Raw genomic sequence first — 18,466 nt, 5'->3', positions numbered from 1 at the left:
AAGACCGGCTAGAATACTTACACTGAGACGAACCCAACTAACCAAGTTGTTAAACCGTCAGAGCAGAAAGACTCCCTGAAGATCCAAAGGAAAAAGAAGAATGGGAGGGAAAGACCTCCTGATCTTCCAGGCCCACCTTAGGTGAAAAAAGAAAGATGTCCCACAGAAACAGGGAGATCCTGACAAGTAAACTGAAGAGCTATTGACTCCATCCGTAGTCCAGGTAAATATGCTAAGATATATTTATATAGTGCCACTCCACTGCCTCAGCCCACACCAAGCTTCATCAAAAATGAGTCCTTGTGGAAGGAATGAAGTCCATCTGGATCCCATGACAATGATCACTCCTCAACACAGAGCTAGCGATGGCCCGAAGGAGGGCTGGAGGGCACGATCTGATGAAGCTAACTCATAACTTCACAAAACCCCAAGAAATGTCTACCTGTCTAGGAAGACTAAATTAGCATCCAGGAATCTACCCTGGTGCCTACACCAGAAACTCAGGTGTAGATCCATCTCCGAGGATCGAGGAAGACAGATGAAAACCCCAGATCCTAACAAATTTTAGAATCAGTAGCGAGACTGAACAAACCAAAGTACTGAAAGGACTGCTCCAGAGGAACCGGAATCCAAGGAGGAATGAAAGGGCATGGTATCCATCCTCTACAGTGATCTACACTGTTCCTCCAGTACAAAAAGGTAGAGAGTACTCTATAGTCTCCCTCTGGAATGAGGAAACATAAAGAGCCGACTATAAGAACCATAGGTCCCAAATAAGACAGGATTTCACTCCCTCTATGAGGCCACAAAAACAACAGCAGTTTGAATAACATCCCAAACCTCACACTGCGATAGGTACTCTCCCTGTCAGAAAGACAGGATCAAGAGTAGGAAAAATGCCCTGGATTAGAAGCCTCTAGGACCCATGGATCCTATATGATCCTAAATCAAACGCCTGAGAAAAGACCATAGGCAGTCCCCAACGCAATCCAAGATAGGACCTGAAACAGGTCCCTCCATCTAGGTTAGGTAGGCCTGTACAGTTTGGATATATGCCTGGACTGAGTCGGCTCTAAAAACCACCTGAATAACTCAGGCTCAGCGGAGATCCTGATGCTGGGTCTAGACCGCACTAGAGGAACAAGAGATAAAGGATTTGTCTCTCAGATTCGCTCTCCTCTCAAGCAGAAAGAAAGATTAGCACATATTACTCATATCTGTCAGAGCAATAGCTAGTACACAGACAAGGTGCAAAAAAAAAATTGCAGCTGGTTTCAAACTGCAAACCTTCCGCTTACTAGGTAGTTACCACAGCCGGCTGTGGATTCAATTCGAAAAATTCCATCTAAGGAAATATAAGCTCCAATGGCTTAAATAGTTTGAGAATATCGAGTGAACCTTCACCTCGAATCGAGATAGAGATGCTTCAACCGGAAGTCTCCATAAAATGCGACAACCTAAGTCGTCCGAATATAAATATCCCTTATGACAAAAACATCTTCCTAAAAAGAGTTTCCTCAACAACCAAAGGCTCTAAGAATAAAACTCCTTTGTTCCCAACCCATCTTAATCAAATTCGCTATCTGATTTAGAGTTTTGAGATTCAAATGGCAGATCAGTACTAGGAACCTCTAATATCGCCAAAACCTCTCTTAGAAGCAAGCGCAGACAAGCCACTCTAAATTTAAAAGCGTAATCCTCCTCTGCCGGAAGAATAGAAGTAGCAGGCTCCAAGTCAGAAGGTCCGAACTCTGAAGCCTCAGAGAGGACCGCATCCCCAGATGACTGATCTTATACAACCGTCACTTTACATGATGCTCCCTGGGCATGAGCGCAAAGATTAACCCTCCGCTTGCACGTAACAGTACAGCTAAGGCCGTAGACATGGCCATATGAGACTGCACAGTAACGACTGGTGGAAAAAGACCCCCTTCATGTGGAGGATTAGCGGTGTAAGGGGAAGCTGCATGTGTAGGATCAGATGACTATAGGGGACACGCCTCACCGGACAGAGATTCCTCAGAGGCAGATGGCTCAGTGGCATCTAACGTCTCAACATTGTTTGATGAAAACACCCTAATGCGGCATACGGAACATAATTGAGAGGGCCGGACTACCTGGGCCTCCTCACAATATACACAGGTATCAAATTCTGTTGTAGAGGGATCACCCTCTAAAAAAATCAGAATCCTCCATAACTAGGTTAACCCTATTCAAATCAGAGAAAAAACAGCAACTTAAACCCCCAATGGCTGGGGCACTCACCACCTCCTATGACCCAGACAGTATAGAGAAAGCTCACTCCTCTCCGTAGTCACTCGGTCAGGAATAGGAAATGGAAACCGTGACCACACCCGGTCACATGGTGCGCAATGTAGGACCGTCCCTGCTAAAGGAAAAGCGCGCCAAGCTTAATAAAATTGCGCAGCCCTCAAGTAAATAATCTGTACGTTCCTTATAAGCCTATGAGCCCAAAAAACATCCTGAAAACAGAAAGCAGCAAAAATCACACAAACCAATATGATTAAACCCCATTGTTCAACAATCCCCCTCAGTAAATAGATATTAACCCTTGATTCCATAAAGATAAAAGGAGTCCCACTGAGACCCTTTATTCTAGCGTTAACATATGTGTAAAACAAAATGAAACGATCTTACAGGGAATATATGTTGTGGAAAAGAAACACGGTCCATCAAGTGTGACAGATGGTAGCATCGCTTCTGACATGGACTTGAGTGATGAAAAAGCAGGCAGCAAATCTCGTCAATGCTGATTGCTTAGGAGCTGTTAACATGAGTCTGGATGGATTTGCAGAAAGACTCTCACTGCATCCCCAGACTCTAACTTTCATAAATGCTCTCACTGAGAGGCTGACAAGACTACTTAAAACTCCAGTCCCATTTTGAAGGGCAGATACCATTCCTAAGGAACTACTTCGAAATCTTCTGACACTTCTCTGCCAACCTCCTGTGACGAAAGGCAAAGAATGACTGGGGGATGAGGGAAGTGGGGGAGGTATTTAAGCCTTTGGCTGGGGTGTCTTTGCCTCCTCCTGAGCTGTGGACTCTCCCTGTATTAAGAAGGAAATATGCATTTTCTAATTTAATGACAGTTTGCCTATATTTTAATATTTCCCACTAAGTGCAATATAAGAGTTTGGAGTTTTGTTTACCAATGTGAAAAAACTCTGTAGTATTTATGTTACATTGCATTGCTATGTGGCATTTGCTTACATCTGTGTCGCCTTAGGCTGGCAGTGCTCAGCCTCTCCTGAATGCTAGCTGCTGCCTTCGCTCATTCCCCTGTAAGAGCTATTTGTAGTTCTTTAACAGAAAGTAGTGGCAAACCTTAATCTGTGATGTTACAGGCTGCAGCTTTTTAACTGTGACACCTCCCAATAGCAAGTGCCTTTCCAATCTGCTATCTCTATGGAGAATCCTGCTAAGGTTCTTGGCTCTGCCAGTCCTCTCCTGCTTTTTCACAGATTTATTTTCCTGGGTACCTTCACTTCTTGAGCATTTATTTTGAGTTGAAAATGTAATTAAACTGCTCTGCTTTTGCACACCTTGAATGTGATGTCTGAATTGCCTCTATTAAAAGCAACAGGGGCCTGGACTTTTACTATTAGTAGCGGTATGCATTGGATTGATTTATCTGTTTATGTTTTCGGATATACAGAGGAGAGTAGTTAGAAAGTAAAACTAACAATATTCTCATAAATCAACAGATTTGGTTCAAAAAGTCTATTTAAAGGGAATTATTTTCATACTATACAGATTAGTAGCAATGTAAGACATATGACCTGCTGTAAAATTACAAACAGATTTTAAATTCAAAATAAACACGACTATGGGTAAATAGAACTCCTAAATAGGGCTGGCCCTGTTTCAAAGTAGATTAGGTTGAAAGCAAAACGTAGACACAAAATAGACCCACAAAGAACAGGAAACATAATGACATCTATTCCAATCAATTAGAATAGTTGTGCAGTTTTCAAATACTAGATGCAGAAATCCCAGATGTCTTCTTTTGTTCAGTCAGTAACAATATGGCTGATCATGGTACATTAACAATTCTATTATAATGTTGATTAATGATTGCAATGTAGTATTTGGATATCAAATACAAGTTTATTTTCAAAAGTATCTATATTTTACTTTTCCACACAAACAACACTGCAATTCAAGAAATTCAAAAAAAAAAAAAAATGTTTAATGCATACACAATAAATTATGCAATACAAAATGTAAAAAGTATTATTTTTAATCACTGCTTTGTTTTTTTTTTTACTGTTAAAATGCTTATTAAAATTGTAGAATTAAACCCAACATTTGTATTTCATGATTCAGATAGAGCACATAATTTTAAACAACTTTCCAATTTACTTCTATTACAAATTTGCTTCATACTCTTGGTATCCTTTGTTGAAGGAGCAGCAATGCATTACTGGGAGCTAACACATTGGTGAGCCAATGACAATAGGCATATATGTGCAACCATCAATCAGCAGCTAGCTCCCAGTAGTGCGCTGTTGCTCCTGAGTCTTCCTATGTATGCTTTTCAAAAAAGGACACCAAGAGACCGAAGCAAATTTAAAAATAGAAGTAAATTGCTTGCTCTATTTGAATCATGAAAGCATAATTTTGACTTTACGGTCCCTTTAACAGTATGCTTTGCATAAAACTGTAAGGCAGTACAATAAAACAGTATTGTTTTTTTTGTTTTGCTTTACCACTGACTAGGCATGTGCATTATTTCATTATTCAACATTAATTTCACAATTGAAATGCCAAATATGGCTGTGTGCAGAGGAATTAGTCTATTTTTGATACTAGATTTATTAGTGCTAAGGTGCAACACAAAAATATCTGTGCGAATCCAGATATTTGTGGGTTGCACTTTAACAATAATAAATCCGGCAACAAAAATACCAGAATGTTGCTGCCCAAAGGCCATATTCGGCAATCTTTTCATAAATACTAAAATAATGCACATGCCTACTACTAACCTTTAGATGGTTTCGAAATATATTTACAGAGTTTTTAATCTAAACAAATACTTTACCTTCAGGTCATAAAACTGCCTTTGCGCGGTCATTAGATACTGGTACATTATTCTGCAGGGAAGCCGGTAACTGTTATCAGGAATGTGAACCACAGTGATCATGGACACCTGCAAAAAAACAAACACCTTTTTTGTATTAAATGAACATTAAACTCAAGAAATGTCTATCATGCATATGAAAGAGCACTAGTTAAATATGTTAAAAAGTTGTTTGAGTTTGAAAATAAGAGGAAATACATGTTCGGGCACAGCAGGTCCGTGAGATAGAAGCTCACAGGCTGATATGTACAGCACCCACAATACAACTAGTGGACAGAGACGTAGCGCACAAACAAGAATAAAATGTTTTTTTGTCACATAAAAAAAAAAAGGGAAAATTTATATAATGAAAAAAAACTTTAGGAGCAATCAGTAAGCTAAATGTATTTCTGATGTGCTCAGTTTTGCAGGTTTGGTGCATAACCACCTGCTCATTCTACACCAAAGCTTTCACATACATTAACATCCAGCAGGGGTGGCAATGTGACTGCCATATTATATCTGTTGCACCTACATTGTTTGTAGTATATCTCTGTAAATGTCCCTCTCTTGGCTTTTTAAAGTTCTGTCTGGCTCCCTGAAACCTAGCAGATATATAGTAAAGACATTAGTGCTTTGTCTGACACACTGCTAAAATCTTAAAGGGAGAGTGTAAAATGTTCTCCTCTTTAACCCCTTAACGACCAAGGACGTACGCCACACGTCCTCAAAAAAAATACACTTAATGACCGAGGACGTGTGGCGTACGTCCTTGGTCTGGAAAGCAGCTGGAAGCGATCCTGCTCGCTTCCAGTTGCTTTCCGGTTATTGCAGTGATGCCTCGATATTGAGGCATCCTGCAATAACCTTTTTTAGCAATCCGGTGCAGAGAGAGCCACTCTGTGGCCCTCTCTGCACCGGACATCACCGGCTAAATCCGTTGGTGGGTGGGAGCCGGTTCGGGAGGCGGCCATCGATGGCCCTGATGATCTGTAGGGGGGCGGGATCGTGGGCGGGAGAGATAAGAGGCGCGCACGGGCGCGCGCACGGGAGGGCGGGGGCGGGCGCGCGCACGGGGAGGGAGCGCGTGGGAACCGCTACACTACAGAAAAATTATGTTTGAAAAGTTGGAAAAAAATAGTTTGATTTATGAAAAAATACATTAGTCAGGGGGTGGGGGATTGGTCTGTGGGGGGGGGGGGGGGGGGGGAGCTACACTACAGAAAAACAGGCAAAAAAATAAAAAAAAACATTTTTTTTTTTTGCAAACTGGGTACTGGCAGACAGCTTCCAGTACCCAAGATGGCCCCCAATAAGGCAGAGGGGGAGGTTAGAGAGCTGTTTTGGGGGGGATCAGGGAGGTTGGGGGCTAAGGGGGGGATCCTACAAAGTAGCATATGTAAATATGCTAAAGATGTTTTTTTTTTTTTTACTTTTATTTTAGTACTGGCAGACTTTCTGCCAGTACTTAAGATGGCGGGGACAGTTGTGGGGTGGGGGAGGGAAGGGAGCTGTTTGGGAGGGATCAGGGGGTCTGATGTGTCAGGTGGGAGGCTGATCTCTACACTAAAGCTAAAATTAACCCTGCAAGCTCCCTACAAACTACCTAATTAACCCCTTCACTGCTAGCCATAATACACGTGTGATGCGCAGCAGCACTTAGCGGCCTTTTAATTACCAAAAAGCAACGCCAAAGTCATATATGTCTGCTATTTCTGAACAAAGGGGTCCCAGAGAAGCATTTACAACCATTTGTGCCATAATTGCACATGCTGTTTGTAAATAATTTCAGTGAGAAACCTAAAATTGTGAAAAATTTTGCGTTTTTTTTTAATTTGATTGCATTTGGCGGTGAAATGGTGGCATGAAAATATACCAAAATGGGCCTAGATCAATACTTGGGGTTGTCTACTACACTACACTGAAGCTAAAATTAACCCTAGAAGCTCCCTACATGCTCCCTAATTAACCCCTTCACTGCTAGGCATAATACACGTGTGGTGCGCAGTCGCATTTAGCAGCCTTCTAATTAGTAAAAAGCAAAACCAAAGCCATATATGTCTGCTATTTATGAACAAAGGGGATCCCAGAGAAGCATTTACAACCATGTATGCTATAATTGCATAAGTTTTTTGTAAATAATTTCAGTGAGAAACCTAAAGTTTGTGAAAAAAAATTGTGAAAAAGTGAACAATTTTTTTTATTTGATCGCATTTGGCGGTGAAATGGTGGCATGAAATATACCAAAATGGGCCTAGATCAATACTTTGGGATGTCTTCTAAAAAAAAATATATAAATGTCAATGGATATTCAGGGATTCCTGAAAGATATCAGTGTCCCAATGTAACTATCGCTAATTTTGAAAAAAAAGTGGTTTGGAAATAGCAAAGTGCTACTTGTATTTATGGCCCTATAACTTGCAAAAAAAGCAAAGAGCATGTAAACATTGGGTATTTCTAAACTCAGGACAAAATTTAGAAACTATTTAGCATATGTTTTTTTTGGTGGTTGTAGAGGTATAACAGATTTTGGGGGTCAAAGTTAGAAAAAGTGTGTTTTTTTCCATTTTTTCCTCATATTTTATAATTTTTTTTAGAGTAAATTATAAGATATGATGAAAATAATGGTATATTTTGAAAGTCCATTTCAAGTCCCAGGGCAGCTTGAAGTCCCTTTACAATGGACTATGGCTACTGAAGAAATTTTGAGGTAAAACAAAATTTATGCTTACCTGATAAATTCCTTTCTCCTGTAGTGTGGTCAGTCCACGGGTCATCATTACTTCTGGGATATTAACTCCTCCCCAACTGGAAGTGCAAGAGGATTCACCCAGCAGAGCTGCTACACAGCTCCTCCCCTCTACGTCACACCCAGTCATTCGACCAAGAACCAATGAGAAAGGAGAAGCCAAAGGGTGCAGTGGTGACTGGAGTATAATTTAAAAAATGTAGGCCTGCCATAAAAAACAGGGCGGGCCGTGGACTGACCACACTACAGGAGAAAGGAATTTATCAGGTAAGCATAAATTTTGTTTTCTCCTGTTTAAGTGTGGTCAGTCCACGGGTCATCATTACTTCTGGGATACCAATACCAAAGCTAAAGTACACGGATGACGGGAGGGACAGGCAGGCTCTTTATACGGAAGGAACCACTGCCTGAAGAACCTTTCTCCCAAAAACAGCCTCCGAAGAAGCAAAAGTGTCAAATTTGTAAAATTTGGAAAAAGTATGAAGAGAAGACCAAGTTGCAGCCTTGCAAATCTGTTCAACAGAAGCCTCATTCTTAAAGGCCCAAGTGGAAGCCACAGCTCTAGTAGAATGAGCTGTAATTCTTTCAGGAGGCTGCTGTCCAGCAGTCTCATAGGCTAACCGTATTATGCTACGAAGCCAAAAAGAGAGAGAGGTAGCCGAAGCTTTTTGACCTCTCCTCTGACCAGAATAAACGACAAACAGGGAAGACGTTTGTCGAAAATCCTTAGTTGCCTGTAGATAAAATTTCAGGGCACGGACTACATCTAGATTGTGTAGAAGACGTTCCTTCTTCGAAGAAGGATTAGGACACAAAGATGGAACAACAATCTCTTGATTGATATTCCTGTTAGTGACCACCTTAGGTAAGAACCCAGGTTTAGTACGCAGAACTACCTTGTCTGAATGAAAAATCAGATAAGGAGAATCACAATGTAAGGCAGATAACTCAGAGACTCTTCGAGCCGAGGAAATAGCCATTAAAAACAGAACTTTCCAAGATAACAGCTTGATATCAATGGAATGAAGGGGTTCAAACGGAACACCCTGTAAAACATTAAGAACTAAGTTCAAACTCCATGGTGGAGCAACAGTTTTAAACACAAGCTTGATCCTAGCTAAAGCCTGACAAAAAGCTTGAACGTCCGGAACTTCTGACAGACGTTTGTGTAAAAGAATGGACAGAGCTGAAATCTGTCCCTTTAAGGAACTAGCGGATAAACCCTTTTCTAAACCTTCTTGTAGAAAAGACAATATCCTAGGAATCCTAACCTTACTCCATGAGTAACTCTTGGATTCGCACAATATAAGTATTTACGCCATATTTTATGGTAAATCTTTCTGGTAACAGGCTTCCTAGCCTGTATTAAGGTATCAATAACTGACTCAGAAAAACCACGTTTTGATAAAATCAAGCGTTCAATTTCCAAGCAGTCAGCTTCAGAGAAATTAGATTTTGATGTTTGAAGGGACCCTGGATCAGAAGGTCCTGTTTCAGAGGTAGAGACCAAGGTGGACAGGATGACATGTCCACTAGATCTGCATACCAAGTCCTGCGTGGCCATGCAGGCGCTATTAGAATCACTGATGCTCTCTCCTGTTTGATTCTGGCAATCAGTCGAGGAAGCATCGGGAAGGGTGGAAACACATAAGCCATCCCGAAGGTCCAAGGTGCTGTCAAAGCATCTATCAGAACCGCTCCCGGATCCCTGGATCTGGACCCGTAACGAGGAAGCTTGGCGTTCTGTCGAGACGCCATGAGATCTATCTCTGGTTTGCCCCAACGTCGAAGTATTTGGGCAAAGACCTCCGGATGAAGTTCCCACTCCCCCGGATGAAAAGTCTGACGACTTAGGAAATCCGCCTCCCAGTTCTCCACTCCCGGGATGTGGATTGCCGACAGGTGGCAAGAGTGAGACTCTGCCCAGCGAATTATCTTTGATACTTCCATCATTGCTAGGGAGCTTCTTGTCCCTCCCTGATGGTTGATGTAAGCTACAGTCGTGATGTTGTCCGACTGAAACCTGATGAACCCCCGAGTTGTTAACTGGGGCCAAGCCAGAAGGGCATTGAGAACTGCTCTCAATTCCAGAATGTTTATTGGCAGGAGACTCTCCTCCTGATTCCATTGTCCCTGAGCTTTCAGAGAATTCCAGACAGCGCCCCAACCTAGTAGGCTGGCGTCTGTTGTTACAATTGTCCAGTCTGGCCTGCTGAATGGCATCCCCCTGGACAGATGTGGCCGAGAAAGCCACCATAGAAGAGAATTTCTGGTCTCTTGATCCAGATTCAGAGTAGGGGACAAGTCTGAGTAATCCCCATTCCACTGACTTAGCATGCACAATTGCAGCGGTCTGAGATGTAGGCGTGCAAAGGGTACTATGTCCATTGCCGCTACCATTAAGCCGATCACCTCCATGCATTGAGCTACTGACGGGTGTTGAATGGAATGAAGGACACGGCATGCATTTTGAAGCTTTGTTAACCTGTCTTCTGTCAGGTAAATCTTAATTTCTACAGAATCTATAAGAGTCCCCAAGAAGGGAACTCTTGTGAGTGGAAAGAGAGAACTCTTCTTTTCGTTCACCTTCCATCCATGCGACCTTAGAAATGCCAGTACTAACTCTGTATGAGACTTGGCAGTTTGAAAGCTTGAAGCTTGTATCAGAATGTCGTCTAGGTACGGAGCTACCGAAATTCCTCGCGGTCTTAGTACCGCCAGAAGAGCACCCAGAACCTTTGTGAAGATTCTTGGAGCCGTAGCCAATCCGAATGGAAGAGCTACAAACTGGTAATGCCTGTCTAGGAAGGCAAACCTTAGATACCGGTAATGATCTTTGTGAATCGGTATGTGAAGGTAAGCATCCTTTAAATCCACTGTGGTCATGTACTGACCCTTTTGGATCATGGGTAAGATTGTCCGAATAGTTTCCATTTTGAACGATGGAACTCTTAGGAATTTGTTTAGGATCTTTAAATCCAAGATTGGCCTGAAAGTTCCCTCTTTTTTGGGAACCACAAACAGATTTGAGTAAAACCCTTGTCCTTGTTCCGACCGCGGAACCGGATGGATCACTCCCATTAGTAAAAGATCTTGTACACAGCGTAGAAACGCCTCTTTCTTTATTTGGTTTGTTGACAACCTTGACAGATGAAATCTCCCTTTTGGGGGAGAGGATTTGAAGTCCAGAAGGTATCCCTGAGATATGATCTCTAACGCCCAGGGATCCTGGACATCTCTTGCCCAAGCCTGGGCGAAGAGAGAAAGTCTGTCCCCCACTAGATCCGTTCCCGGATCGGGGGCCCTCACTTCATGCTGTCTTAGGGGCAGCAGCAGGTTTCCTGGCCTGCTTGCCCTTGTTCCAGGACTGGTTAGGTCTCCAGCCTTGTCTGTAGCGAGCAACAGCTCCTTCCTGTTTTGGTGCAGAGGAAGTTGATGCTGCTCCTGCTTTGAAATTACGAAAGGAACGAAAATTAGACTGTCTAGCCTTAGGTTTGGCTCTGTCTTGAGGCAGGGCATGGACTTTACCTCCTGTAATGTCAGCGATAATTTCTTTCAACCCGGGCCCGAATAAGGTCTGCCCTTTGAAAGGTATGTTAAGTAATTTAGATTTAGAAGTAACGTCAGCTGACCAGGATTTTAGCCACAGTGCTCTGCGTGCCTGAATGGCGAATCCGGAATTCTTAGCCGTAAGTTTAGTTAAATGTACTACGGCATCCGAAATAAATGAATTAGCTAGCTTAAGTGTCTTAAGCTTGTTTGAAATCTCATCTATAGTTATTGAGTCAAGAGTCTCTTCCAGGGACTCGGACCAAAAAGCGGCCGCGGCCGTGACAGACGCAATACATGCAAGGGGTTGCAATATAAAACCTTGTTGAACAAACATTTTCTTAAGGTAACCCTCTAATTTTTTATCCATTGGATCTGAAAAGGCACAGCTATCCTCCACCGGGATAGTGGTACGCTTAGCCAGAGTAGAAACCGCTCCCTCCACCTTAGGGACCGTCTGCCATAAGTCCCGTGTGGTGGCGTCTATTGGAAACATTTTTCTAAACACAGGAGGGGGGGAAAAGGGTACACCGGGCCTATCCCACTCCTTAGTAATTATCTCTGTAAGCCTCTTAGGTATAGGAAATACGTCAGTACTCGCCGGTACCGCATAGTATCTATCCAGCCTACATAATTTCTCTGGGATTGCAACGGTGTTACAATCATTTAGAGCTGCTAATACCTCCCCTAACAGTACACGGAGGTTTTCGAGCTTAAACTTAAAATTAGAGATGTCTGAATCCATTCTATTGGGATCAGAACCGTCACCTGCTGATTGAAGCTCTCCGTCCTCATGTTCAGCATACTGTGACGCAGTATCAGACATGGCCCTATTATCAACAGCGCACTCTGTTCTCACCCCAGAGTGATCACACTTACCTCTTAGTTCTGGTAATTTAGCCAAAACTTCAGTCATAACATTAGCCATATCCTGTAATGTGATTTGTAATGGCCGCCCTGATGTACTCGGCGCTACAATATCACGCATCTCCCGAGCGGGAGATGCAGGTACTGACACGTGAGGCGAGTTAGTCGGCATAACTCTCCCCTCGTTGTTTGGTGAAATATGTTCAATTTGTACAGATTGACTTTTATTTAAAGTAGACATAAATTTCTATTGGGCTCCACTTTGGCTTTAGCACATATAGCACAGAGATATTCCTCTGAATCAGACATGTTTAACACACTAGCAAATAAACTAGCAACTTGGAAAAACTTTTCAAAGTAATTTACAAATAATATGAAAACGTACTGTGCCTTTAAGAAGCACAGAAAAAAGTTATGACAGTTGAGAAATAATAAACTGAGAAACTATAACATCAAATCTTTTCCGGTAAAAACACAATTTTAGCAAAGGATTGCCCCCATTAGCAATGGATAACTAACCCTGATAGCAGAAAAAAAGTACAGAAATAAACGTTTTTTATCACAGTCAGCTACAATCTCACAGCTCTGCTGTGAGTGATTACCTCCCTCAAAATAAGTTTTGAAGACCCCTGAGCTCTGTAGAGACGAACCGGATCATGCAGGGAAGACAAGAGACTTCTGACTGAATTTTTTGATGCGTAGCAAAAGCGCCAAAATAGGCCCCTCCCCCTCACACACAACAGTGAGGGAGATCAGTAAACTGTCTTAAATTAAATAAAACGACTGCCAAGTGGAAAAAAACAGTGCACAAAACATTTTTCCCAGTACCTCAGAAAATTAAACGATTTAACATGCCAGCAAAAACGTTTAACATCAAATAAATGAAATGTCATTATAAAGCCTGTTGCTAGTGCAAATTAGGCTAAAGTCTTATGCATACAGTATTATCCCAGTGAAGTGCCATTCCCCAGAATACTGAAGTGTAAAATATACATACATGACAGCCTGATACCAGTTGCTACTACTGCATTTAAGGCTGAGCTTACATTATATCGGTATGGCAGTATTTTCTCAGTCAATTCCATTGTCAGAAAATAATATGCTGCTACATACCTCTTTGCAGATTAACCTGCCCGCTGTCCCCTGATCTGAAGTTTACCTCACTCCTCAGATGGCCGAGAACAGCAATATGATCTTAACTACGCCGGCTAAAATCATACAAAAAACTCAGGTAGATTCTTCTTCAAATTCTACCAGAGAAGGAACAACACACTCCGGTGCTGTTATAAAATAACAAACTTTTGATTGAAGGTATAAAACTAAGTATAATCACCACAGTCCTCTCACACATCCTATCTATTAGTTGGGTGCAAGAGAATGACGGGTGTGACGTAGAGGGGAGGAGCTGTGTAGCAGCTCTGCTGGGTGAATCCTCTTGCACTTCCTGTTGGGGAGGAGTTAATATCCCAGAAGTAATGATGACCCGTGGACTGACCACACTTAAACAGGAGAAAATATCTTCCTTTTTTACACAGAGAAGCTCATCTGATATTTTGTAGTTAGCTTTTTGCAGATATGTTGCATCACTTTCAAGTGCTTTAACATTTTGGTATTGTGTCCCTTTAATTTTTTCCCCAATTATCTATTTTACCTGCTGGAGTATATTAAATTGATTAAAAATAACTTATTCAGCTTTATTTTTTAATTTAAAATAGTGCTTTTGCCTGTTGTGTCCCCCACCTATACTGAACATTTAAATACTTAAGTATTTGCTATGAAAAAGCTGTGTAAACATAACCAGGAGAATAAATGACACCCTCGTCCTCAAATGTAAATTTTTAGTTGTCCTCTCTAAATATACAGAGATAATAATGTAAGGAGAATAGATATCCCTGCAAGCTCAGCCCATTGTAATGGGTTGTGGTTTCAAAGAGCAAAACCATCTAGTTCATATTAAAAAACAAAACCTAAAGGAAATGTCCACTTCATTTTATACTCTTCAGCTGGTATAACAAGTCATTAGAAACCTGTTAGGGGGAATCAAGTTTTACAGTACACTGTCCCTTTTAAATTAATCTACCAGTTCTGTATATGATAAGATATGTGAATGATGACATTTTTGGAATCAAGAGAAAGTAGTTCTTGATAAAATGTCACAAATTATTACATGATAAATTGCTTCTGAAGTTTAATACTCGTGCCTTCAAGTACCATGTATCAGCTTCACCAGATCACATGGGATGAAAAGCCTCAATCATTAATTTCTCTAATCTTGTGATGACATATAGCATTGCAGTAAGTAGTAATACCTTTATTGGACTAAAAAAAAGCTTCAAGAGACACCTCTATTCTTCAGGTCTGAAAAAGAACTGATCAATATGATGAAATTTACAAATTATAATTTAAAAAGTAAAAAAAAGATCTATAGGGCACAGAGCAGGGGCGTATTAAGGCATAGGCCAACAAGGCCGGTGCCTAGGGCAGCAGATTTTTAAGGGGCAGCAGAATTTTGAGTCCCTAGGGCCACTCTACTGAACTCAGGGCCGAGTGGCTAAATCAACCAGGGCCCGGCTATTGCTATCCTATGGGATTGTATGTGGGTGCGCATGGCGTGGTGACAGTGGAGGCGGAGCTCACTTGCGCGGCCTGGACTGAGAGGGAATGCAGTATTCTTCCTGGCTCCACCGCGTGATTGAGACTCACACAGACTACACAGTGCAGTGTGCACTACACCGTGACCACTGAGAAACAGCATATGCCTTTCTCCCTTCAATACATCTTCATTAGGCATTAAAATACTTAAACGGATTAGTCACTAAATACTTGTACATTTACTGTTTGTCTATCTGTCATACATGCAAAGAATAAGTATTTATTGCTGAATCTATACAACAATGTGACTTACAACACAACTAAAAATATGTTGTATGCATTTAATACATTCAGAAACAATACAAGTATATACTTTATTATGATTGTATCATGTGACTTTATCCCCTAGGATACAATTCCTAAACCTATCATAACTACTCTGGTATTTTTTAAGTACTTTTAAAGGCCAGTTTGTATATTCATTACATATTTATCCAAGCAGATATTTTGCTTAAATAACTGTCAATCACCAAAGAAGATGTTTAAGGTTAAACAACTACCTACTGACAAACTATCATACAGTGAAGGATATTTTTTTCTGATATAAACACTTTAATCATCTGACTTGCAAATTAATGTCTTTATATATAGATATATAGATATAGATAGATATATATATAAGACATTATTTTTTTAATTTTTTACACCTTGCCCCAAAAATATAATGTCTAAAAAAAGGCCTTAAACCTGGGGTGGGGGCAGCAGAATTTTGAGTGCCTAGGGCAGCACAAAACCTAAATACGCCCCTGGCACAGAGTTAAGGAAGAGGAATGAGGTATTGTAACGTTATGGAGGAGTCTCAAGTTAAAGGCACAGTCAAGTCCAAAAAAAAACTTTCATGATTCAAATAGGGCATGCAATTTTAAACAGCTTTTAAACTTTTTACTTTTATCACCAATTTTGCTTTGTTCGCTTCGTATTCTTAGTTGAAAGCTAAACCTAGGAGGTTCATATGCTAATTTCTTAGACCTTGAAGGTCGCCTCTAATCTAAATGCATTTTGACAGTTTTTCACCACTAGAGGGTGTTAGTTCATGTGTTTCATATAGATAACATTGAGCTCATGCACGTGAAGTGACCTAGGAGTGAGCACTGATTGGCTAAAATGCAAGTCTGGTAAAAGAACTGAAATAAGGGGGCAGTCTGCAGAAGCTTAGATACAAGATAATCACAGAGGTAAAACGTGTATAATTATAACTGTGTTGGTTATGCAAAACTGGGGAATGAGTAATTAAGGGGTTATCTATCTTTTAAAACAACAAATGTCTAAAAAAAGGCCTTAAACCTGGGGTGGGGGCAGCAGAATTTTGAGTGCCTAGGGCAGCACAAAACCTAAATACGCCCCTGGCACAGAGTTAAGGAAGAGGAATGAGGTATTGTAACGTTATGGAGGAGTCTCAAGTTAAAGGCACAGTCAAGTCCAAAAAAAACTTTCATGATTCAAATAGGGCATGCAATTTTAAACAGCTTTTAAACTTTTTACTTTTATCACCAATTTTGCTTTGTTCGCTTCGTATTCTTAGTTGAAAGCTAAACCTAGGAGGTTCATATGCTAATTTCTTAGACCTTGAAGGTCGCCTCTAATCTAAATGCATTTTGACAGTTTTTCACCACTAGAGGGTGTTAGTTCATGTGTTTCATATAGATAACATTGAGCTCATGCACGTGAAGTGACCTAGGAGTGAGCACTGATTGGCTAAAATGCAAGTCTGGTAAAAGAACTGAAATAAGGGGGCAGTCTGCAGAAGCTTAGATACAAGATAATCACAGAGGTAAAACGTGTATAATTATAACTGTGTTGGTTATGCAAAACTGGGGAATGAGTAATTAAGAGGTTATCTATCTTTTAAAACAACAAATATTCTGGTGTTGATTGTCCCTTTAAATATGCAGGGAGTATGTAGTCCAAACTCAAGACTGTTTCAAATCTGTAACAAACATAACATCAGGCATAATATATAGCTCTTATGTATTCAAATAATGGTTCCATATAGTGTCTTCTGGCATCTAAATAATGTTCATAATCATGTTGGATATACTGTATGCTGTGACTTAACCCCTGTTGATAGTTGTGTACTTTTTGTCACTCATCACCCTTTAACCTAAGCTGTTTCTATTTTGTGCAAGATGGAAGCACAGCAAATCAGAAGCCGCACTGCCGTCCGCAAAGAAAAATAATGACAGCGCACTCTTGCATACAGTTTTAGCATAACAAATTGGAACCCAACAGGTGCAGCTGCTTGCTGAAACAATTATTTATGGAACAAATGTGAGCGTGCTCTGATTACTTTCTAAGAGGTGGGTGATACGGCTTTTGATCTCTACCACCTGCTTGCACAAAAGAGAAAAAAAGGAAGAAAAAGTGACTGGGGACCAAAGCTAAGCAAGCACCCCAGAGGTGCTACAGTTATATATACAGTGCCATTATTTAAAAACATGGGAGAAAACTATTACATTTAGTGTTCCTTTAATTTATTCTGTATTCTGTAGCATGTAACAAACCGAGTAGTAGAAATTCATGTTTTAGGACTTGTTATATAAAAATGTACATTTTTCTTGCATATAAAAGCAACATATCAGACATAACTATCCTTTAAAGCCAAGCAAAAGCAAATGGTGACAGTGCTCCGCTCCACAATGCAGAAATACAGTAAGTAATTCTGTTGACTCTCTCCAATTGGTTTAGATGATTCAACTGCTAATCATCTGGTTATAGCATTACTGTGTCAGCCAAGCAGGAAATGATGCTACTCACTGAAGCAGGGATATTACTGGCTAAATTATAAGGACAGGCTTACTGGAAAAGTCTATTTTTGACAATGACGCTTAAGTAAATGAAAAACTAAATACATTGATAAGCAAAACAGAGGAAGCTGGAAATCACCTTTTCTCTTCACTTTTTTTTTTAAAACAAATATGCGATTATTCCCGATCTATTATAGTAGGTGAGAAAAAAGTTTCCAATCAGCAAAATGCTGAATTAGTTTGATGCACTTGGAATGAAATCAGTCATGCTTATCCAGCATATGTTTCTGCTAAAGAACAATCCATTAAATAAGATTTTTTTGGATGAACACGTATTATATTCAGTCTTACGTGAAAGGCTCTGATCATTTTATTTACGGAAAGCAAACCTGATAAACCGATAGTAACACTCAGATACCTAGAGATTAATTACAATGTATTTTGAATTCTATGGATCATTTATGAGATTAATATAATTATTTCCTTTAATAATTATTTGGCATAAATTATCACAAAAGAAACAAAGAATGATCATATGAACAGTGGACGATATAGATATTGCTAAAATGGTACATTATATTCTACAATGGGTAATTGTACAAATCTTTTACAATAATTTATTGCAACAGGGCACTTACTTCTACGGGCCAGATTACAAGTGGAGTGGTATTTTGCGCTTCCGCTACAGTGCTAATTGCGCTAGAAGCTGTTTTCCCTGCAGCAGGTTGCGCTCGTATTATGATTTGAAAGTAAAAAGTTATTGCTCTTTTGCTAACCCGGTGGCCGCAAACAACTTAGTTCTAGCTCAATTAGACTGTCACA

At 40.5% G+C, this 18,466-nt stretch overlaps 1 protein-coding gene across 1 annotated transcript in view; it reads right to left on the bottom strand.

Moving 5' to 3' along the window:
* CGRRF1 (cell growth regulator with ring finger domain 1) overlaps positions 1-18,466 on the bottom strand; it is a 131,718-nt gene that overhangs the window by 23,873 nt on the left and 89,379 nt on the right. The window contains exon 5 of the mRNA XM_053697598.1: positions 5,066-5,173. Coding sequence (XP_053553573.1) covers positions 5,066-5,173 — 108 coding nt within the window. The remainder of the gene's footprint in view (positions 1-5,065; positions 5,174-18,466) is intronic.

The sequence above is a fragment of the Bombina bombina genome, chromosome 1 (genome assembly GCF_027579735.1).
Source record: "Bombina bombina isolate aBomBom1 chromosome 1, aBomBom1.pri, whole genome shotgun sequence".
Lineage (NCBI taxonomy): Eukaryota > Metazoa > Chordata > Amphibia > Anura > Bombinatoridae > Bombina > Bombina bombina.
Note: the sequence above shows the minus strand (reverse complement) of the source record. Positions and strands in the feature narration are given on the sequence as shown.